This window comes from Bacillus rossius (assembly GCF_032445375.1).
Source record: "Bacillus rossius redtenbacheri isolate Brsri chromosome 4 unlocalized genomic scaffold, Brsri_v3 Brsri_v3_scf4_2, whole genome shotgun sequence".
Classification (NCBI taxonomy): Eukaryota; Metazoa; Arthropoda; class Insecta; order Phasmatodea; family Bacillidae; genus Bacillus; species Bacillus rossius.
In genome coordinates this window covers 34,978,877-35,004,146 of record NW_026962011.1, presented here as the reverse complement: position 1 = coordinate 35,004,146, position 25,270 = coordinate 34,978,877, and the positions used below count along the sequence as shown (strand labels likewise).

At 34.8% G+C, this 25,270-nt stretch overlaps 1 protein-coding gene across 23 annotated transcripts in view; it reads left to right on the top strand.

Annotated features, from left to right (window-relative positions):
* LOC134542024 (coiled-coil domain-containing protein AGAP005037) overlaps positions 1–23,689 on the top strand; it is a 713,248-nt gene extending 689,559 nt beyond the window's left edge. For 11 of the 23 annotated variants that reach the window (XM_063385849.1, XM_063385852.1, XM_063385853.1 and 8 more), the window contains 6 exons: positions 1,188–1,310; positions 2,344–2,451; positions 7,413–7,511; positions 9,106–9,189; positions 10,550–10,664; positions 20,614–23,688. In XM_063385849.1, coding sequence (XP_063241919.1) covers positions 1,188–1,310; positions 2,344–2,451; positions 7,413–7,511; positions 9,106–9,189; positions 10,550–10,664; positions 20,614–21,441 — 1,357 coding nt within the window. In that variant the 3' untranslated portion in view covers positions 21,442–23,688. Of the gene's footprint in view, positions 1–1,187; positions 1,311–2,343; positions 2,452–7,412; positions 7,512–9,105; positions 9,190–10,549; positions 10,665–19,279; positions 19,358–20,613 lie in introns of all 23 variants that reach the window. The other 12 variants (XM_063385867.1, XM_063385863.1, XM_063385866.1 and 9 more) reach the window with 5 other exon arrangements.
* Positions 23,690–25,270: the final 1,581 nt, after the last annotated feature.

Below are 25,270 nucleotides of genomic sequence, written 5' to 3'. Positions count from 1 at the left end.
GAGCCCCTCTCTCGGCGGCCCGACAGAGTGTGTGTGTGGTGACGGAGTTGTGCCAGTTAACGATACCTGATACTTCACTTCTAACATCAAACAGCCTTTCTGAATCAACAGTCGTAGCAGCAGACACTTTGTAATGAATTATTATTATTTATTTTTGAATCAGCAGTCCTCGCCTCTTGTTTCTCACACAATCTTCTTACCAAGCAAACACTCTAAATCTGTCTTATTAGGCTGTTCTCTTCAAAAAATATAAACAATTTTAAACACTGCATTGATCATTCATGTTACAAACATTTTACTCTAATAACAAACATAACTCCTAAAAAAAATCTAATCATTTACTAAACATTTTTCACTATGTGGTAATCAATTTTCTTTCACTTATATTTTTTTTTGTAAAAAATACTTGAAATTTTAATAATTTCACAATGCTAGTATATCTTATATGAAAATTACCATAGTGATGGCAAAATTAATGTTTCATAAGTTTTTACTTTGCACATTTTTTTTTTGTAAGTTCTTTAAAAATGTTTTGTTAAAACTAAGCTGGCAGTATTTTTTTTTTTTTTTCAATGCAAAATGTTGATTGGCCTCTTGCAAGCGCTGTTTGATGTTAGTAATAATAGCTGTAGCTATTAGCTATCCAGCACTATGAACAGACCAGTGCCTAGGAAATGGTTGACACGTAGCATTAGCTGTTTTTCACTGTAGTGTAGTTAGTTGTCAGTTTCCTACTTTTTATCTTTGTTTCCCTCCTTTCTAAGGTAATGAATGCAGTGATGGGTCGCTTTCCGTATTTTGCCGATTCCAGTTCCGAACCAAATTATCTCATCAATTGTCAGTTAAATTTTTGTATTCTCATTTAGTACATTCAGAGTAGCTTTACCATGTCTTCTTTGAGAAAATGTATTTTTAATGCACAATAAAAATACCCTTTTAATATTTAAATACTTTAAGCATTAAAAAATATATTTTGAAAGAAATGTTGCATAAACAGATTTATACAGTGTAAACTATTTAATCCTGTCAGAAACATAATTGGCTGTTTGAAATTGCTTTCAACTGTTTGATTCTTACTGATTGTGGAAGAATCGCTTGGACCCATCACGAGTATCAGGTATCATTACTGGCACAACTCCCCCTTGTGGGAATTGGCAACTGAGTTCGACTTTTTCTTCTTCTTCCAGGGCTATGCTTCTTTCGGGTGGCGAAGAAGCATGGGCCTCGACGGGTGATGCTGAAAAAATACGCCTGAGTCGCGATGAAGATTCTTATAAGCAAGAAATGCTTCGGCTTGAGAAAGACCTGACGTATGACCGCAAACTAATAATTTTTTTTATGAATGAATTTCTAATTAAAATAGAAATTCATTTCCTGCTCATGTATTCCTTGCTAAGCTTAAAATGTATGGTTATATTTATTTAGTAGTTTGGAAAATCTCTTTTCACTTCTTAAGTTGATATATTCGCACAGTTTTTGAAGCTGTATCAACTAAACTGGAGCAGTGGATAATTTGTTGTGCTGATATTTTTTCTTGTGCTTCTTTTACCATTCCCCCCTCTCTTCTCCATCATCATTCGTTGTGTTATTCTTCTACTTGGGGCACCATAGTGACTGAACATTGTTACTTTTGAATTTTTTGTAAGTTTATTAATGTTATCAAAACTCACATGTTTAATGTTTACTAGCTGTGCTTCATTTGACTAGTGTACACATTTAATGAAAATTATTATGTTTCCTATCACAGGATAGTGCTTGTAGTGATGAAAATTTTCAAGGTTAACAGTTTCTCTTCCACAACTGTGCGTAGTATAAAATTCTTTCTGTCTTCAATTTGTTTCTGCCAGCGTGCATTACTTCTGTTTTCTTGTTAGCTACAAATTGATGGCACTCAATCTTATTAAATTTACAAAGAGTGTTAAATTGATATGAAATAATAAATAATTGTATTAATAAGCTATTTCAACATTAAAATTTTCGTACATATAAATAATATACTTATTACAAACTTTTTTTTTTATCTAAAATTCAATTACACTCTCAAAAGAAAACATTCTTCCTCAGCATCTTAGTGGCCGAGACGACGCTCATGTGACATGGGTGTCGGACTGGCGGCGGTTCAAACCAAACTCCATGTAGTCGAGTTCTGAAATATTTTGGTTGTTCAGAACATAATCTATTACCGGTATTCAGTCAGCAGTGCCTCCCGCCAGGGCACTAGCGCATCTCCGCTAGGAGGGTCCGGCACCCGCGTCACGTTTGTGCGGGGGGGGGGGGGGGGGGGGGGGGGGGGGGAGACGTGGGCTCAGGGGCTGCGCTGACGGGCCCTTGTCGTGTCCCCAGGGAGCTGGAGAGCACCGTGGAGGAACTGCGGAGCAACGTGATCAACAGGAAGACCCGCGTAAACATGTCGGATGTCGAGAACATGGCACTCATCTTGAGCAAGTCCAGGTGCGTTTCCTGAAGCATCGTCTCTTTCACCCCCCTCTCTCTCTCACTCACACTCTCTTTCACCCTCTCTCACACACACACTCTCTCACCCTCTCTCTCTTTCACCCTCTCTCATTTTCTTCTGGAGAAATTTCTGGTTTCCAACATGTGTTCATAACAATCAACTCTATTTCAGGCTTATCTGAACATTCTATAAACTGGAAATGAACACCCAGTTAATTACGCACCATATCCAGTTAATTACGCACCATATCAATAAAAGTATTTCCTCAACTTACAAAAAAAAAAAAAAAAAATTGAGGTTAAAAATTATAGCTTCTTTGAAAATGAATTAATTTTAATTCCTGTGTATTATAATTTGATTTAACATAATAGTAACAATTTTACATGGTGGTGGTTTTGCCTTGCTCGACGCATGCCTGCAGGTCAATAGGCTCATGAAAATTATATTGAGAATCATCGTGAAATGATACTGCAACCACAAAATAATTAGCATTTTTATAAAAAAAATTACAAAATCACAAAAACTGATTTCTTTTGATATATTAAACATAAGAAGGTTATACCAAATGAAAGTACTAAATATAAATAGATTTAATTTTTGTACAATTTTTTTTATTTTTTGACATTTTTACTAGGGCTGGGCCGATGCCGATTCCGATTCTTAAGTATCGGCCGATATTCAGAGTATCGGCATCGGCAGCATCTGTAAAATAATTGCTGATACTTCGTGCCGATACCTCAGTCAAAGTTCTTAAACTGTGTTACAGCAAATTCTCTCTAGTACGTCCCTCTTGTTAACGTACAATCCAGTATAACGTATAAAGCCACCGGTCTTGAAACACCATGCAAATTAATAGGCATAATAAATATATAACGTACGTTTTTCAAAGCCCTGGACTGTAATTTCTCGTTAATACGTATCTTTTTGCCGATATTATTATACAAAATATTAAACATTTTCTCATTTCATTCACAATTCTATAGCTTTGTTTAACAACAGGTCTTGTGGAAATTGTTTACAGACGTTTTCTTTATTTCGTTGAGTAAAATGGCAGGTGCAGTGCTGGTAACCGTGCGGATAGAAATTTCATTCGTATAAAAAATGTCAGTTTTTTGTTTGATTGGTGTAGCAACATAACATTTATGCGGAATAATCAAGAGTTATAAATAAAAAACGCTTAACTTTTTCAACTAAGAAAAAAAGATTCGATAATATTTATCCTACAAAATGTGTATTTTCGCGTTTGAATTTGTAGCAATGGATATTGGCCGATGGCGGCCATATCTGGCTAGGTACATAAAACGTGGATTATACGATGGCCAACGACTACTAATGCGTTTATGTTACAGTTTGTTTTCTGTTTCGATGACCTAACCCATAATTTGTTTGTAAACATCATTTCAAATTAACATCTTTCGCAATTGTACACAAATGTAATACGTATACAACATTTATTTAACAGATCTAGTGGCACACAGTTTCCGAAGCTAGTGAACGTTTTGTGACGTTTCGTGAAGCTTGTTTAATGGCGACGTGACGACGTGAATAACTAATTTATATTTTTATATTTAGTGTATTACGGCAGCATATGTAGGTAGGCCTAACCGTAGAAGTTATTTATTTTATTTTATTTATTTGATTTGTTACATGCCACACCAACAGCACAAGGCTCCAACGGTGGGCACAACATGTAAGACATGTAAAAAAACAAATACAGTAACAGAACAAAAATAAGAACAAAACAATAAATTATAAGAACAACAAATAGTAGGACAAAAACAAAGACAAGACAACATAACATACAAATATCCATATGAGTGCTTAACTTCTAAAAAGTACTTAAAATAACAAAAATGTTTCATTAGAGTAATAAATGTATAAGTACAGAACATATAATATTATGTAGATAAATACAGTTAGTATCCTTAGATTAATACATCTGGTATTAAATAATTTAGGTAATAACATTAGAGCATAAAGATAATTAATCTTTGGATGCCGAAAGAATAATTTTTTTAACAAGTTTTTTTCTCTGGTAGGTTGTAAGTGATTATCATACATATTAAAATTGTTAACAAGTCTATATATAATATCATATGTATTTAAAAGTGTGCACAAAAAAGGTGGGTTACGGCTATTAAAAGAAGGAATTTTAATGCCAGTAACATCAAATATATGAGGACATTATGAGTACCCAAAAGCGTGTGGGTATCAGCATTGCAAAGTTATGAAAGACATTTCTCAAAGGAAAGTTCAAACAAACATTCTTGACTATATGAAAAAAACTGTAGGTACTGTATGTTGAACAGTTGAACATTATTTTATAATTGGGTTTGAATATGTCCAGCTATTAGGGGAAAAAGTACACACAAAATGCAAATCCTGCCAATTATTTCTCATGGACTGGTACTGTTCCAATGCATGTCAGTGCATTTGGCATGTCTAATTCAAATGTAACAAAAGGTCGTGCAGGATTTCAATTTTTGGTAAATATGTAGTGTACGGATTATCGTCAAAAAATTTTTTAAAAATCTGAAATGACTTTCATTATATGCTCTTTTACGTCCTCTTTTCATTACAGCCTGCGGAGATAGGAAATTCCAAATACTTAATATGAAATTAAAAAATACTTTATAAGTAAAATATCCTTTCATAACACAAACATTTCTTTGGTTAGTATCGGCATCGAGTATCGGCAGTATCGGCCCATAAGAATCGCTATCGGTGGAATCGGTGAAAAGTGGTATCGGCCCAGCCCTAATTTTTACATTATAGCATTGATACATTTTTCAAATGCACAATTACTTATAGATTTATTTTTGTTGTTCCGAGTAGGTAGAAATTTAATATGCAATATTTATTAATAAACAGAGTTCATAAAGAAAATAAAAACAATAATACAGAAATCTCCTTTTTTAAAAAATGAAATTAGCCTAGAAATAAAACTATAAAATCTTGTCCCTTTATATTAGTAATTTTTCTGGGTTATTGAACGTCAGTATGGGGTTTGTGGTAATACCTAGAGGCACGATTATATGGTAATGCGCGATAAAACAAAATAACACCGAAAACCACTTGAAAACACGAAATAAAAAGAAATTGTGCGAAATCCGCGATATGTCACGAAATTTCATCTATCCTGATTATTTACATTTTTTTTCCATTCTGTAAGGACAATTCACTATCTTCAGCACAATCAAATATTTCTGACAGTAACTAGCAGCGATGGTGATTCATTATAGATTTTAAAATGAAGTCTCGGGATTAACGTAATATTTTCTTTAAACGGTAATCTTGTGTACCATAATAATTTAAGATGTTTTTAACTATGATACAATGGCCGCCGTTCACTTTCTGTAAATACAAAAATAACAAATGTCCAAAATATGTTTTTCTAAGATTACGTTTTTAATCATTAAAATATTACACACTAAAGCGCATTGCTTTTACTGTTTATTTAAAATAAAGTACGTAGGGTACGAAAATAAAATTAACCCTGCTTAACGTAACGATTGTAAATAATAAATAGTACATGTTTATGTCGGTATTAATTTCACGTACGTATGTTGGTATTCGGTATGCGTTTGTATTCGCATCTATTCTCCATTGTTTTGATCTTTCCAGCACAGCAAGTTTTTGTGTGAGGTTAAATTCTTCTTATGTGATTAAAAAAATTTGATAATGCCTAAAACGAAGGTTTCTGCCAGTGACCGATCGAAAGAATTTTCCAGCGAAGGATTTTATTTCAGTGATAAAATTTTAATGTGCAAATTCTGTAACTGCAGGCTAGACTACGAGAGACGCGATACGCTTGTGAAACATGTCGCGAGTGAGAAATATAAGCGTTTGAGGCAAAACTCATGTGTTAAACGACATCCTTGTCTAAGAGTCTTTAATGCCATTAATTTGCTGTTCAACCCAAGAAATGTGAGTAGGGTTAGCATAGAAGATGCAAACCTACAGAAGTCTCTGCATAACTTGCCTTCTGTTTCCTATCTTCCCATTGATACATTCATACATGGCTATGTTGCTTTCAAAAAAATAATTGAGGATGAACTTTCATTGCCAGAAACAAGCCAAATTGATGTTTCAAAGGTACATTGCTCCCTTAAAGGGGACTGCAGTGAATTTGCTCAAGCCAGTTTAAGGGCAATCTGGTTCCCAACATCAAATGTTGATGCAGAACGTTCATTTTCCAGGTACTCACTGGTAGTTAGTGACAGAAGACAATGTCTCACTCCAGAAAATGTGGAAAATTTAACTATGATAGCATTTCAATAAAACCGTCTTAATAGTAACTTTGGAAGTGCTTAATTGTGTAATTTTGTAGTGTATGTTATTGTAATTAAGTCGTGAAATTTTTAGTAGGTAGTTATTTAAAAGTTTGAATTTATGAATATGCAAATGAACTTAAATATCTATGAATTTGCAAATGAATTTAATTGTAATTAGATCATGAGGTTTTAGTGTTTAGTAATATTTTTTTTTTAATAAATTTGCATGTCGTACAGAAAAGCAAGAAAATTTTGCCGTGGGTATTTTGAGCAAAAAAATAAAACCATATAACACCAAAATCTTTATTTCTTTACACCGAAATTTGTCTTAAAATAACACCACAAAATCTTGACTCCAGTAATACCAAATGTGAAATGTAACGTGCTAAAACACATATTTTGTTGAAATGAAATCCGATGTACCTACCTCTAAACTGTGATCGAACTAAAAATGCCGGCAGCGCAGTAATGGAACCTGGCCAAGGTCTATAGTCGGAATCCACTTGGATTAGAGTCGAATTACACACCAAGCCGAGCCATAGAGGGACAGATTACAGACCTTTCGCTGCATGGATCATAAAATTTATTCGACAGCATGACTTGTGAAATTTCAGTCAGTTCAAAGATTGTGAGATGAAATTGGAAGTGTTTTAGATTATCAAGCTTTTTTTTTTTTATTTCAGCAAAACTGTGGCAGACCTGAAGGTTCGATTTCCAAATCTCTCTGAAGGGATGAAGAGTATGCTGTCGTCAGAGATGGAGAAAGTTGTCAGGGAGGAAAAGTGAGTATTCCCAGTTTCATGCGGTTATTGGTTACGGCTGTAATTAGAAATACAGTAAGTCCTCTATTTACGTCGTACCGATTTACGTCGTTTCGGATTAACGTCGCTAATGTTTGAGTACTCATGTTTCAATTTAAGTTGTCGCCGATTCAAAATAACGTCGTTTACAATGACCGTAAATCTTTATTTTAACCAAAACACCGTATATAATTCGTTTATAATTCTTTGTTTCCTTCGGTAGTTAATTTATGCTATGTAGCGTAAGCTACACGTTCACCGCCTTATCTTATCATACATCATGAGGGACGCTTCCTGCTCTCCGCTGCTCTCCGCGCGGTGATGCAATACTACCAGCCCGCCCGCTTGGCCACCCACGTATCTCGCACGTAGAAGTGTTATCTACTTCCCGCAACGACAAAGCATTTTCTCCTACCCCTTTTCGTCCAACTCCTTGGCACTTCAGTAGAGGTGTAAAAGTAACTAAAAAAAGTGTACTCGTATGTATTCGTTACTATAACAATTAGTACTCGTTACTTTCGTATCGTTACTCGTTACTTCTGATACCGCATAACGTGCTATGTTATGTAACAGCAACGAATCGAGTCTTATTTCGTACGCGTACAGTATGACGTCGCGTAAATAATAATAAATCGAATATAAACAATTAAAAGTATTTGATAATTAACAGCTTTTGTTAACCAAGAAACAATAAAATCTCATTAGAGCAGCTTTATTATAATATCTCTTTTAAGATAAGAACAAAAAACGTGAAAATACGCGATAATAAAAAACAAAAACATACATATTTATAATTTGTAAAAAATACTTTCTTACGTTGTTTCTGTTCCAATCTCAAACTTTGTCTACACACACAATACCTTTAATAAACAGTAAAAAACTTGGACGACGAATTTCCAAATTATACTTTTCTTAATAAACAAACATCGTTCTTTGTAACGAATAAGCGCGCGCATGCGTAAAACATACGAAAAATGCGAGTAACGAAATGCATTCGTGTGTAACGTTTCGTTACTCGTTACTAGATGCTTTATCGTGATTAAATGCGTTTGTAGTATGCCTACAGTATCATCAGCTCACTGCAATTTATGATTTTTTCTTCATAAGATGTCTTCCAAACGACTATATATCTGTTTTTATATTTCAATCAATAAAGGTAATAAAGCAGCTGGTTAAATAACCATTCTATAAAGCTGAGAAGTACTAGTTGGACTTGTTTCCCACGCTGTCGGTTGTAATTTGCTGATAAAATTGCCCGTTGTCACGCCTGCATGCCAGCGCTTCCGGCCGACCGGTGGCATGAAACATGGCTCATTTTGCGTCGTTTCTATTTACGTCGCGGTTTTCAGGAACGTAACCCCGACGTAAACCGAGGACTTACTGTACCTACTAAAAATACGTCTGAAATAAATTGTTTCCTTGTGGGTCTGTAATGATGATAATCCTCCTGGATTATCAACTTCAAAAGAATTTAAAATATTTTCAGTTTTGATGAGAAATCCTTTAAATAAAATTTAGTGAAATAAAAGTTTTCATATCAAATAGAATATTTTAATAATAATACACATTGCTGCAGGTTCCTGAAGGAGGAGCCGGAGCGGCTGGAGAGCGCGCTGAGACGCTGCAAGAAGCTGACAGGCACGCTGGTCACGCTGAAGAGGTACGCTGCCGAGTCCCGGCCTGCGGAACCTCCCCGCTGTGCGAGTGTCAGGGGGCCAAACCCTTAAAGACAAGAGTCAATTCTCCAAAAGACAAGCCAACTTCGCTATCACCGACACCAAGACACAAAATATTAATACGCCCCCCCCCCCCCCCCTCCGGGAACCACGGAGCCCCTCACGAAGGGGGCGCGCCTGTGCTTGCAAAATAGTAGCTGCGAGATGGGGTGGATAAATGTGAACATGTGTGTTATGGGAAACTTCCTGTATATAACGAAGTATTCTGCTTACTGCACAAATACAGGCAAAAATATGGGCAGTATACAACAGTAAGACTTGTGTCGGTTAACCCAATGCTCACAACTCTAGGACCGCGTGGGGCCCCCCTTAAGAGTCCTACAGATTTGTGCCCTAGTCAAGAAGTATATATATCATATTTCAATCTGAAATATTAACTTGCCACAGTCCTCATGATTACTTATTGCATTTAAATCAAATCACTTTATGTGATTGCTATTTCATTTAAATTTAATATAGCAATCTGATATATTCAACAGTTTTATATAAAATATACTAAAAAAACTTTTATAACATTTATTACAGTTTTTTCCTTGGGTCATGAAAAAGCAGGTGTCTCAGAGAACTTAGTAAACTGAAGGAAATCTCAGTAAGAGTTGCCAATTTAAAATCATTTATCATTTGGGGAAAACAGTCATTCAACTTCATTTACAACTAATTGACAACCACAGCACTGCGCAAAATTAATTACGTCATTTAAATAGACAGTTTAGCTTATAACGTTGTTACTATATTCCAGCCTCTTGGTAGGCCATTTCTAGTTTTAATTGCTGATTCTCGGTGTTTTAGAATGTCCAATCACAGCCAATATCAATACCATGTATCAGATAATAGCATGTGAGTTTTGATTGGTCCAAGTGGGTAGTGAAGACTTGGCAGGTATGATCAGTTAGAACATATGATAATTCATTGCTATGGTTAAATATGGAGTTTCAAATACTTCTCAATGTAAAAACATTTTGTCTCATCTGCCATCAGAATGTACAAGTTTTGTACCTCACTGATGACATGTAAGGAATTAAAGCATTTGATTGCTATAATTTTAACTAACTTTTTGTAATAAAAAAAAACTGTTTGTGATACTATTTTTAGATTACTGCAATTTAGTTGCAGTAATGAAAAAGCTATTACTTAACAATATGTTAAATGTATGTTAAGTACCCAATTTCATTTCAAATTTATTTGCCCAAATATTTGCACACCTCTAATTATTATTGTAGTCCGTTACTGGATCTACTGCCTTGCTCTGCCTGCCACGTGAGCGTGCCGGTGTCGTGTTGGCAGACTGGCGTCGGTGCAGGAGCAGCGACTGCCTCCGTCGGGCACCCCGGACTCCCGCCTGTCCCCCACGCTGGGGGCAGACTCCGACACCCCCATCACCCCGCCGGCCCACGGCAAGGTAGGGGGTGCCCGCCTGCACGCTCTACCCCTCTCTCCGTCTCTCTCCCTCTGCTTGGCTTGTGTGTTAGTTTGGTTTGGAAAAACACCCCTTTTTTTTTATACGAAAATGTACTGTGCGTTCTGATTGTGGCTGTAGCACCTTCATCTCATCTGACGAAACTGGATTTTTTCCCCAAGAAGAAAACAGTTTTATAGAGCTAATATCAAAATGTTTATGATGGTCCGAGACTTTTGACCTTATGATGGCGGTTTTAGTTTGGTTTATTTCTGGACGCAACTAACGTTCCGCATAATTTAACGCTCAGTACATTTTTAGTATAAAAGTATTTATTTATTCATTGTAAATAGTGAGAACAGTATTACTTTAATCCTGTCTTGTTGCAGCTTTTTGTTACTTTTGTCTTTTCTCTCTTCTATCTCTCTTTTACATCTTAACTTCCTGACTGAACTAGAGCCCTAAGAGGTTAGTTGCGAAGGGGCAATGTCGCTACCCCAACATGTGATGACTTGTTCAGTGAAAACATTACTTCCTAGCAACGGTTCACGGTATTACTGTGAACCTGATTTAACTAGTGTGCTAATGTCTATCATTGTCTGCCATGCACAGTTTTTTTTTCCGAGTGCATTTCCAATGTGTACCCCTTATGGGCATCGTTACATTTTGTTTCTCCGGTTTGTGTGAAAAATGTCATCATTATATGTTGTCCCATTCGCAGTACTGCAGTGACTAGGCGTTTTCACACCTCTTATAGAATTTTTTTTTTTCTATCTAAAATATCGCACTAATCTGTTTTTGAGCACTTTTGTTCACCTCTTGGAATGAAGTGTAGCCTCACTAGTTCACAACACAGTCAGAGTCCAAATTTTTGTCTGTTTTGACGTTTATGTACTGATTATCATGTACGAACCCTTGTCGCAACACTGTTGGGAAGATTAGCATTGTCTGGTGTGCCTCACAACAATGATTTACCTTGTAGTTGTAAATTTTCCTAAATGCAAAAGCTGTGTGTGGCATCTGAGTGGTACATTTTAATGTGTACTTTTTAACATACTCACAAAAAATGTACTTAAGGTATTTTTCCCAACATTGTCCGCACAAGAAAGGAGTTAGTTAAAAAAATTTTAGTTTGGCAGATATCTATACTTTTGTGTTAATCTCCTTCCAACAGTTATCTATTTTTGCCTTAATCTGTGTGTTTATTTAGGTCTGTGTCCCCAAGTACAACCGCAGAATGGTTGCAGCACACGTATAATATTATTTCCTTGTCATTTATTTTTATTATTTCTGTCACTTTAACTTTGAATAAATGTTGTGTGAATTGGCCTTATACTAATGCTAGGAACATAACAGATGACAGCTGTGGCGTGTAAGCAGCCTGCATGTAATAACGCCGTACACGATGTGTCAACTTGACGCTTTGTCGTTGTTCTTGGTGTGTGTCGAAACGTTTATCTGTTATGAAGAATGTGTGCATGCCAGTTCAGTCCAAAAATGATTTATAACTTTGTAATAACATGTGCTAACATATTAACAGTAAAAATCTCATTTCACATCCTGAAAAGAAAAAGCATTTGTTTTATGGAAAGCAGAAACATATATTTATTTTTTGTTTTGTAGGAACAAAATACTTAAAATTCATTTAGCCCACTTAACTGGCTTAAAAAGGTGCATTTATTAATTTTAATTTAATTTTTTTTTGTCTCGCCTACATTTAAGCACCATCCACATTAGCTGAGTGTGTATCATATACAGTTGTGACCTCAGCTATTGTCATGCACCTGTTTTCTTCCTTCTTTGAGCTAAAATAAATTAAAAGAGCAGGGATCTAAGTGCTAGAGGTAGCTGTGATGCACGCTGCTAACATAGCTTCACAGCCAATTTAGGTTTTTTAAACATCTGTATACCAGTGTTCTTCTCTGTATTTTGAATAGGCATACTGTATAGTGATAAGTGTTGTGGGGGTCCCTTGTTTGATTGACAATTTGTTCTCTGATCTCGGCCGTATAGTACAGCTGGAAATGGAGCTCTCACTTCAAGGAAGCCATTACCTTACACGAGTAAAAATGCAATTACATACTTTTATGCTTGCTTTACTACTATATATATTGTTATTATACTTATATCTTTTTCATTGTATTTTTTTCTTTCTTCCTCAAATTATTTCTCTCCTCGATCGGCTTGAGCTCCAATTATATAATAATTTTCATTCATAAATCCAGATTTTTAATGCCACAAAATTTTTACTCATAAATTTTACTATAAATACTTTGCTGAATTATATTTTTTGTCTAGTTTATAAATTATTGACATTAGACATACTTCTTCTCTGGATTTCAGTAGCTTTTGTTCAGGCTCAGAAGATTATTTTTTACGACTTTTTTCATCTTTGTAATGGTTTCTTTTTTTCACTGCATGCATTTTTTAATGCTTTTACAAACAATGCATTTAATAATTTACTTGAAGTTTGATTTTTTTTAAAAAAATCTTTTTGTGGCCTTAATTAAAATCTGGGTGTAATATATGTTAAATTCCATAAAAAACTGTTACTTAATTGTTCTGGTTAACCTAAGCTTTATATTAAATAACGCCTCCTTCCTCTTTACAGTAAGGTTTACCATTGGAAATGATTCACTCGGATTATAATTGTAGCAGACGTAAATGGCGTTTGCATACATAGTAATTAATGTGTAATATAATTATTTGGATTGTAACATCAAACAATGTACGTGTGATCAGAACCAATAAAAAAAACTAGTAATACATAGCTGAGTCTTCTCCAAAAGCTATTATCTTTGGCTTTGTAGATATACTTGGTTGCAGTGCTAATCAGTATTTATCTATTACTAACATTGTGCTAGCAAAAGATGTTATCTGCCTCATGGATTTATGTTAACCTTTTTGATTGTACATACATATAAATTATAACTCAGTGTTTTGGGGGGCTATTAATGAGGTAGCTTTTTCTTTCAGGCAAAATATAATTAATACTATTTTTTTTATTTAGTAACAATGCTCCTTGTGTAAAAAAAAATTTTCTACTAGATAGAAAGTATTAAGCAATAATAATATTTAAGTTTACTAACGTGCTCCAAAAAGCAGTTTTAATAATATTTCACATTTTATAAGGAACATACTGCATCAAATTAAATATCAAGCTAATCATGGATTTAAAATTACTTATAGCTATAAATATTAATTTCTCTACAGGCAGTTTTATGAATATAAATATATATTATTAATTTGACTGTGACCAGACATTAATCTTCTATTCTAACTAAGAAAATGTAGTTCATTACAATAATATTTCCAAATTTATTACCTAAAATTTTTCATACTTCAATTGCTTGTATTATAGAGATTTTAAAGATTTTTAACAGAAAAGTCACTCCTGTAGAATATTGATCAAAAAAAATAAGTGGTGACTTAGCTTTAAATCACATTCTCTCTTGTAACACATAGTTTTTACTGTATTTAAAACATAAGTAAAATGAAAATTCAAAACCCATAATTTTTTTATGTATGATAAAATTTGTAAGGTGCCCAAATTTTACATTGTAATCATATTTTGATAAAATTGTGTTACGCAGGCACCACTGCCATACAGGAAATGAATTTGCACATAATGCTGGTTTGAAACCTTTTCAAAAACATTATTGCCCATAACCTTGCACTTAAAATACACATCATGCATTAGAAATATGTATGTATTTATTAATTTTTAGTGTAAGGAAATGAAAATTTTCTTCAGCACTACCAACCAATAACTTTAAGTTTCGTGTAATTTTTTTTTCTTAATGTATATTTTAAAATTACAAATACTACATCAAATCAAATGGATTTTTTAGTGTCAAGTTTTTCTGTGATTTTATTACTATCCATGAAAAAATAACTTCAGAGCGTTACAGGGAGAAGTTCTTTAAATCCACATGTAACTAAATTATGAGAGCAAAAGATGCTATTTACAATTACTGTTCGCAACTGGTGACAAGATCTGTCTGCCTGTTAAACAATGTTAGTAGTAGATTACTGTTCTATAATCACAGAGTTGTTCTTCCTCTCTGGGCAATGCTTAGTGCAACATTTCATAAATCCTCTTACTTTAGCTTCGTTCATTTTAGTGCTATACATCCTCCAATATTTTTTTCACCCCTTGTTTTCTTCTATAAATATTTGTTTTTTTCTAAGTATTCACTGTTTAGGAAACTACTGTAAAATCACTAATACTTATTTTAATTTAGTTGAAAAGCCTTACTCTAAGGAAGGAAGTTGGGATTCTTTTTTTTTTGTTGCATTTTTTAGGTGTTTTGGAGCATGTGCCAGATGTGGTAATGCGTGCAATTGCTCGTGATATTATTTTTTGTCTTGTTAATCTTTACTGTTTTTTTTATTGTTTTTTTTTCTTTCGCAAATTATGTATTCGGTTAGTAAATGTAAGCATCTGCAGTAGCTACAATGTGGTTTATTTGTTGTTTTTATTTTTATTTTTTTATTGTAGAGCAAATATAGATACCACAGTAACTTACAACTGCATTTGTAATGAAGTACTCTAGGTTCTCAAATGTTTTGTGTATCCCTCCCATTGTTATGTTTCAAAACTTTCATTGTGGTTTTGTAGAGAAGTTTTTACCTTTCTAATGTTCCTTGTATGAAAATATTTACATTTTGCATTTACATAAACTTTATAAATACGCCATGTCACTCTCTGAACTGAAAAGTGATATGTACTTTGTACTATCTTTATGTCGTTGAAATGCACATAACTCACAAACATAAGAAATTATAGTGCTTAGTGAGGTTTCAACTACAGAGATATTTTTATGGAGCTACGTGCTACAGCAGATTTTACATTCACTGCCTTCGTATGTAGCTCATTAACTGTTAATGCTAGCTTCAAGCCATCTTGTCGAGAGACGATAGTTCATAGCGAGTAGTCTGCCGCTGGATGTGTCTGCCTTCGAGAAGAGCATGAAGCACAGTGTTGTACTGTTTGGCCGAAACTTTCAGTGCTCACAAAGTGTTTCTGATGATGTTTTTAGTTTGTGGAAGTCATTGTGTTTGGTTGCCTGCGCAGTATTACATGTTACCTTTCAGAGCAGCTGTGTAATATCGGAATGGGAAGACATTTTTTTTATTCCTGCAGTTTGTTGTGCTTTCAGCGTAGAGTTGTATCATGTGGTAAAGCATGGGTTAGTCTTTATTCAAGAGCCTGCCCCCTCTACCAACAAGTACGTCGACCTTGGATCGTGTTTCTATCCATTTTTCGAGTACACTCGTGTCTATAAGTAATCAGGAATGTGTGGCATTGTTTTAAAAGATATGTGGCTTGCATGGATAAAATTAATTTAGCATCTGATAACACTGCATGTTTTTGTTTCTTTGGTAACTACAAAAACTGATGTGTTGAGTATTTTTTGGTGAGAGTATTCTGTTCACACATAAAAAGTGTTTAATTCAAACTAATATCTTTAAATATTTTATGTTCTATTACTGCTCAGTAATAACATTAATAACAATGCTAAATAACATTTTCAAATAGCCATTAATACATTACGTAAGATGCAAAAATGCAATGCAAGCATTTTCCCATATTTAAACTTTTTCATTTTGCAGTGTTTTTTCACATTCTATTTTTAATTTAAGTGTTTAAAAAACTTTCAAGATGCAGACATTACGTATTTAGCCCATAATGCTACATACAACCTTCTTTTTATCATACTGTATGCATACATGTGTACAGAAGTCATTTACTATTACTGCTCAGTAATATTTTAATTCTGTGTTAGGGTACTCATATTAATTTTGAGGAAGTATTTTCAAAGGTACCTATATAGTTTTGTTAAAGTGATGTTTGTAAAAGATAAAAGGGTATAATTTCACAACTTTATTAAAAAGAATTTATAAAATGCTGTTAGTGGAGTAAAATCTGAATGTAACTGGCATAAAGAGATACCTTTTGTGTGGAAACATCAAGCAAAATATGTTGACATCAATATTTTAATTAACATTCTCTGTAAGTTTCGTTAAGAATTTTAAAAAAAATATATATTATTTTGGTTTTACCCCAGAAATAGAGACATCGCTATCTTGTCATTGCAATATGGTCTTTTGAATATTGTAAATGATTTACTTGTATACTTGGTATGTGTGGTAAGATTATACCCTGCAATTGGGCAACTTAAAAAAAATGTGCATTAGTTGACTAATGTGCTAAAAGAGTAGTAATTAATATGAATATGATTAATTTCATATTTTATAAAGAACATGTTGCATTGAATTAAATAAAATTAGGTTCTGATTGTCATATTTATTTATATTGTGGTTCTTCTTCAATTATGTGACTAAGTTAATAGAAATTTAGTACATATTTTTAATATGTGTGAACATAGTATCTTTTAAGCACATTATTCGATTATTGTAATACAATACACCATTGTATTTTCATGCATTAAAGTGTATGCTAATGCTTGTGGTTCATATATAGAATGATGTGCATGTCAGCACAATAACAAGGAAAGACATTCACTATTCAACTTATCACTGACATCTCTTACTCAATTAATTAATTTTTGTTGGTTTTACATTTCAGTTTTTCATTAAAAATACAAGATTTTGGGTACCTATTTATTATTATTGAAAATACTATTTTTACTGATTTAAATTGCCTATGTTCAGTAGCTATTTAAAATATCTTGTGCTTATAAACAGTTGACATTGTGTCATAACAGAATAAATAAATCATATATGATATTAATGTATAGTTCTGTATACATTAATATTTTGTTAATGGTTTGAATGTAGGAAAACTTAATTAACCTTTTAGAAGAGTTAAGTTTTATAATAGATATTACTTGAGTCATATAGAATATTTTGTAATATTTTGTAGTTTATATAGTCTTTAAGTGTTTATTTTTGTTACTCTTTTAAATTTCAAATACTACTATAGTATAAGACAAAGAATAATCCTCAAACTATTTTGTACTTTTGGCATCTAACTCTTATAGATAATAACCTACCTTGAACTAATAATTACATATAGGATCTTTTTTTTTTAAAGCAGTATAGATTTTGATTTTTTTTTTTTATGAATCTGGGTTTTGGTGGTTTTCCTAAACATATTTTATACTGCAACTGTTGGTATCATTTCTATTTCAACATTTTTTTTTTTTTCATCTCTTGGAGGAGTAAATTGTAGAGTATATATTCAGTATAAGCTTCCCTATAAAACAATAGAACCCCTTCATGACATACGTCTGGGGTTAAATTAACAGGACAGCTGATAAACAAACTCATGGTCACACCACTACACGTGCATGTAAGTTTGAAATTCCCTTGTACCAAGAATCACCCAAGGCCCAGGAAACTTAGCGATGTTACGAGGCTGCTTGAAGGACAGAGCCTGACCATGATCGAGATGAATCAAGGCGACACAAGCCGTGGAGAATGCTGGGGTTGAGAGGATTACCCCCAGGAAAACCAAGGGCCGTTGCATCAGTAGAGACAAGATTTTATGGTTTTATTTTTAGTCCAATTTCGTTTTTAAAGCAGAAGATTTCGGTGCCATTGTTTTTATTTTTATGAAAGCTGTTTTATAATACTTCTCCACAAAATAGCGGTGATATTTATGTGTTGCATTTTTTACGATAAAATAATTTGTAAAACAAGATACATTCAGAACATAAAAATAAATGAGCAAGAATTTGTGGTTTAAAAGTGGTTCAATAAGAGATGCACAATAAACAAATTGAATTAATTTTACTGATCTATACGCTTTGGTACAATCTTTTGTCTGGAATAAAACTACATTTCTTGAATTTCAAACATTAAAGGATTACTTTTTTTTATGATTTGAATTAAGTTTTGGTTAAATGCTGCTTAGTTCCATGATTTAACTTGCATTTATGTGTTAGTGCTATAGATACAGTGTATTAACTTGCATTTCACTGTTATGCTGTGTTTTGAAATGCTTTATGCAGTATTAATAAATACAGTTTTTATGTTTATGTTTATTTTTGATCTATTTTCATTTATTGTTGTACTGTACGTACCAGAAATTTTGTGTGGATTTATTTTTACTAGGAAATCAAAACCAAACTATTTTACTAATAATAATTGGTTATTTACCATTTGTGTTATTTTATTTTTCTTGTGTATTGATTGTGGACCTGGCTTATGTAGTGCTATGAACACCCAGCATGCTTTCACTAAAAAAAATTTTTAGTTTCCTCATTGGATTATTTTTACTGCATGATTACACCATTCTTGTGTCTTGTAACCCTCCCTTACTTATCACAAGTAGCCTAGTTCTTTTCCAGTAGTGTGCATTTAGTTTTGTAAAAGAACATTGTATATATCCAAAACTTTTACTTCTGTATAAAGCTATAAACAAACTTACCAAAAAAAAATTAAATATAGTTGAATGTACCTGATGCATATTCTTGATTTCTTAAGATAGTAGGGGAAGGATACAAGCTGACATACGTGTTTTTTTTTTTGTTGTTTTTTCTTTTCTTTTAATTAGAAAGCTATTATTTTTGTTTTGCTTTTTCATTTTTGTTTTATTTTATTTTTATTTTATTTACCCCAAGCGGTAACCTTTGTTTCATGGACAAAAGTTTGCGAAGATTGGCAAGATGACCCGCCGCCCGGCAAATCGCACATAATCCTAAACCCAGGAGCACTGATATCGTCAGGTCGGTTTCAGTCACGTACATAATTGAATCTGCATTCGTCTCTGTACCCGGTGGTTGGTGAGGGTTCTTACTTCTCCACTTTGTTTTATATTTCCAGTTCCTCAGTTTCTCAAGTGTTTAGTTACAATTATTACAATATATATTTTATAATTTTCATCCCACATAAATCATTTTTATTATTTTTATTTAACTAAAGGTAGGTAACTAGTTGAAGGAGTGTGTTACATATGGAGAAAAATGGAGGTGGTTGCATCATTTCCTATGGAATAGATAGTGCATATACAAGCTTTTTCCCTAAATCTGCACTCTTTTCTTGCACATTCAGACTCTTCCTTTGCAGCTACACATGAAACCACAGCTTGTTTTGTTGCATAATGGACTGTAATTGTAACATGTTTGTTATTACGGAGTCTTATAATTTTTCCCGGTGCAATTTCCCTTACTTCACCTTGCACAACATCTTATTGGTTTAATGAGTGTTTTAACTTGCATAAACTGAAATAGACAATCACAGCAGTGTAAATGTGTGATTAATTTTTAGATTGAACAAGCAACAGCTCACATTATTTTTAATCTAGATAATGGTCTCATGACATTAGCTTATTAAATAATTTGTGACAAAATAAGTCACTTCAAACTCAGTTGTTTCTAAGTTACTATATGTTTTGTACAAATTGAACAAAATCTTTCGCATTTAGTTGTTTGATCAACATTTCCTTTACATTGTGTGTATCACCTATTACCACAAAATATGTGCATATGCCTCAAAGCTAGTACGCACCTACTTTCCATGATCCACAGCTTAGAGTGGCTACTGAAAACTTTACCTATATCCTCTTTTATTAATAATTTCCATTATTCTTATCTGTTATCTTATGTACTGTTCTGTTTTTCAATTTCTTTGGTTGACTTTTTATGGCTTTGGAAGTACTCCAGTTTGTTTGCCTTTTCCAAAGTAACAAAATAACATTGGTATTGTCATTCACTTATGCCTGTCAGCTCTGTTACTAAGTAGCATTAAAAATGTAACATGTTTGAGTACTGTGTTGTGGAATACAAGTAATCAGGCATACATGTCGTACCAATTTCTATCAATTTTACGTTCAGGCTTTTCTTGCGTCTGTACGTGGTTGTTTACCTAGGCATATTACGTTGTCCGTTAGCCTAAGTGATCAGAGTATAAAAGTGTATGGAAATAGTTGATGTTGAAAAAATTAAGATGGAAATGTCGGCGAGTGATGTCCCTCCCTGCGCAGCCCAGTGCCGTTTCAGCGGGCGGTGTCATGGCGTCCGCCCTCGGAAGCGACGGCTCCCTCTCTCGGCAGCGTCCGGAGAACGCACTCGACGCTCTGCTAGACGAGCTGCAGACGTTCGCGCGGCCCCCCTCCAACCCCCCCGTGGCGGAGATCGGGCGCAAGGGCAGCGTGGACTCGGCGCACCCCGGCCCGGCGGCCGGCGCCTGCCTGCGCCGGCTGCACTCGTACCCCAGCGGCGGCGACGGCGGCCCCTCCCCTCCCGCGGCGCCCCTGGCGCGCCTGCAGGTGTCCGGGGAGGGCGGAAAGCCGCCCGTCCCCGAGCGCAGCGCGGAGCTGCTGGCGGGGCGGCGCGTGCCCCCGCCGCCGCCCCCTCGCACCAGCTCCCGCTCCCCGCTGGCGTCGCCCACCGGCCCCTGCCTGCCGCCCCGCGCCCGGCCCCCGCGGGACTCGGACCCCCTGTCCGCCAGCAACAGCTCCAGCTGCGAGAGCGTCAACTCCCAGGAGGGCGCCAGGTCCCGCCAGCAGGCCCTGGAGCAGCGCCACCAGGAGCTGCTGCGCAAGCAGCGCGCGCTGCAGGAGCAGTACGCGCGGCTGCAGCAGCTGCAGCGCGGCTCGGCCGCCGTGCCCGACCTGCTGCTCAAGAAGACGGGCAGCGAGAGCAACCTGCTGGCCAGGATGGGGCTGGGCCCGGGGCTGAGCGCCGCCGCGCCCATGTCGGGCTCGCTCTCGTCCCTCGCGGTCACCGCCGCTCCCGCCGCCGCCGCCGCAACCACAACCACCACCACAACTGCCACCACCAGCAAGATATACGAGACCGATATCCTGTGACTAATGCCCGTTGTGGCTGCGTGGCGATGCTGTGCGGGTAACCATTCTGCAACTCACAAGCTGCAAACTGTCATTTGTGTGAGGAAAACAACTTTGGTGCGGCACGAGAAGGAAAAATTTATCGTGCGCGTCGTGAAGATAAAAATTAATTTAACAGCAATATTGAATGAGAATGTGTGTAAAAATTACATGCTTTGGTGTTATTTTACAAAAGAGGGGGGGGGCTAGCATGCTTCTTCTCGTCTGTCTTATACTGCTGTTTTTTTAGGTTGAAATTACCGTCAAAAATGTGTTTTGTATTTTCGCAGTTCTTAAACTTAACGTCTTAATCTAATATTTACCGGAGGCAGATGAAACCAAACTAAAGTCAACTATCAATATGCAGATTTTAAGCATGTTTTGTCTGCGGGAGTGAAAGCACTCCGTATTTAATGATTAATTTACGTGCGTTACTAAGGAGGCAATAAATGTACTTATGTGAACAAAAATTAGTAAAATTTGTGCTGCACTGCTTGTTGTTGCTTTTAGTTGAAATGGATATGGACTCCCGAATTAGTGTTTGTGTCAGCAGCTTATTTTTAAGTTATTATTTTAATAGTTTGTGTAAAATATTCAGTCAGTAGTTTTGTTACCTTTTTGACAGAAAACAAATGTATAAAGTTTTCTGTAAAAAATTTTGCAATATTTGTTTATTTTCTTTTAGAATGGTAATTACATGCTCCTGGAAATGCCATATTGTTTAAGAACTGCTACTATTCTACGTAATGTACCAGGTAAAAAACCTAATAATTAAAGTTTGTGTTTGCATTGCTGCATCCTACCTATAATGTGCCAACATTAAAAAAAAATGATAGTTGTGTAGTAGACAAAAGTGTGACTTTTTTTTTACCAAAGACAAAGTAACTAACGACACTATGCATCATAATAATCATCACTTGTTATGGAATTTTGCATATATCTGTGTACTTTTTATTAGTTGTATCAATTTATACGAGATTTCATATCGATTTTCAAGGCTTTGGGAAGAAGACATCGTAGACACCAACATGAGAATGTTATAATTTTGGTGTTGCCATTTACTTCCAGTTTAACATGGGCGAGAGGACATAATACAAATTTTCATCGACCGATCAACATGATTACATTACTAACAAAGTTCTACCTAAAAAATATATTTGCTCAATATCAATTACATCAGTTCTTGTTGATTGTTAGTAAACAGCAAGAGACTTTACATGCATTCTTAATGTTATGAGTGGTTGGATGAATTTAAATGCACATATGATGTCAGTAAACTGAAAATCATCATTAACCTTAAAAATTTCCCACATGTTGTTCTCATGGTATAATTTTAGCCCAAATTTAGATCAATTTAGATGTTTTACAAAATATGTTACCCATATGCTTAGCAAAATATCATTAAAATTGTAGTTTATATTACATTTATTTTTTAATTATTTTAAAATTTTCTTTATTTAATCATTGTGAATTAACTATCACACCATTGCAATGATGAATAAATTTGTTGACTACATGATTAAATGAAAATGGCCTCATTATAAAGTGTTATTGGTGTTCAGATATCTCACGTGCTCTGCATTATGATGTAAACCTTGTGTAGAAGTTGTATTTCTATCAAGTTCCTTGTTGTTAATTCTCGTGAAAGTTTATTTTTAGCATTTACATTTATTTAGTTGTTAGGCCAACTTAAGTAAGCAATACATACTTAATATTGCTGGAAATAATTTTTCAGTGCTTAGCTGTTTTTGACTTAATTATGTTAAACTAAATGTTTGTTTATCTCAAAAGTTCTGAGCACCAAAATAAATTTTAGACATGTCAATCAAGTCTCTACGTGTTTAAGGCTACGGAAACTACAGTAATAATAATAATAATAATAATTTGTCAGTGCATATTATAATTACATATTGTTATTTCTGGTTGACTGTAAATGTTTGTAATTAAGTAAAAACTTGCAGAAAAATTGTGCTTATTGTATTGTGCCTTACCTGATGTATTATGGACACAAAAGTATGGAATTGAGGCTTCTGTGAAGAATTGAAAAAAAATTTACCTATCTAAAACAAAAAGAATAACATGTTACCAAGATCTACTTTGATTCTGGTGTTTTGTTGTAACAATCAGTTACAGATTTGACCAAGAAAAAGTCAATATATAACTTTAGATTCAATTTCTGGTACTTTCTATTCTAGAAATGCAATTTTATACTTCAAATTCAACTGCTATCTCATTATCCTTTAGTTTTAAATACAGATACAAGTCACAAAGCTTTTCTTTTAAAATATTTTAAATTAGCACTTGTTATTGGAAACACCAATAATACAGAAAACAAGATGAAGATTAATCTGAATTTAAAAAATATGACCTTATAAATATCTAGGAATCTTGCAGGAAGAAGCATTACAAACCTCTTTGCTTGTTATAACTCCCTGGTACTATGATTTCTTTGGAGCCCATTTTCATGCAATCCAGCGAACCTTGCATTAAAAAACATTGAGAACCTCTTTGCTCATTATAACTCCCTGGTACTATGATTTCTTTGGAGCCCATTTTCATGCAATCCAGCGAACCTTGCATTAAGAAACACTGCAAACCTCTTTGCTTATTATAACTCCCTGGTACTATGATTTCTTTGGAGCCCATTTTCATGCAATCCAGCGAACCTTGTATTAAGAAACACTGCAAACCTCTTTGCTTATTATAACTCCCTGGTACTATGATTTCTTTGGATTCCCATTTTCATGCAATCCAGCGAACCTTGCATTAAGAAACACTGCAAACCTCTTTGCTTATTATAGCTCCCTGGTACTATGATTTCTTTGGAGCCCATTTTCATGCAATCCAGCGAACCTTGCATTAAGAAACACTGCAAACCTCTTTGCTTATTATAGCTCCCTGGTACTATGATTTCTTTGGAGCCCATTTTCATGCAATCCAGCGAACCTCACATTAAGAAACATTGAAAACCTCTTTGCTTATTATAACTCCCTGGTACTATGATTTCTTTGGAGCCCATTTTCATGCAATCCAGCGAACCTCACATTAAGAAACATTGAAAACCTCTTTGCTTATTATAACTCCCTGGTACTATGATTTCTTTGGAGCCCATTTTCATGCAATCCAGCGAACCTTGCATTAAGAAACATTGAAAACCTCTTTGCTTATTATAACTCCCTGGTACTATTATTTCTTTGGAGCCCATTTTCATGCAATCCAGCGAACCTTGCAAGTGGTTGAATTCAAAAAATTTCCCTCCCTACTGTCAAATCCCCAAAAATTAACCTCTTTTTGCAGCATAATTATCTGGTTATGTGATTTTTAAAAAAAATTAAATTTTCTCTAAGAATGGCCAATACATTGGAAACCTTCTGCCAGATTCCACAACATTATTTGTAAATAATTACAGCACCTTTCAACTAAAATGCTGTCTTCTCATAATTGTTGATGCTATACAGTGGCGTAGCGTGCCATCTCGGCGCCTGGGGCGGGAGACCCATTTTGCCGCCCCCATTCTATAGGTGCTTAATTAAAATTAAATTTCACATGCAATGAGGTACCTTTTATTGAAGTTAAAATAGGATGAGCGGTTTTACAAGCGGATTCTACGGGCCTTATGAGCAGCGAAGTCAGAAATAACTTTGTCAAAATCAATATTAGCAGCCAATTCTTGTTCAATCGACAATATAGCCAAGTTTGATAGTCTAGCGGAGCTCATAGTAGATCTGAGGTAATTTTTTATTAGCTTCAACCTCGAAAAACTTCTCTCACACTTGCAACACTAATCGCCAAAGTCAAATATATACGAATC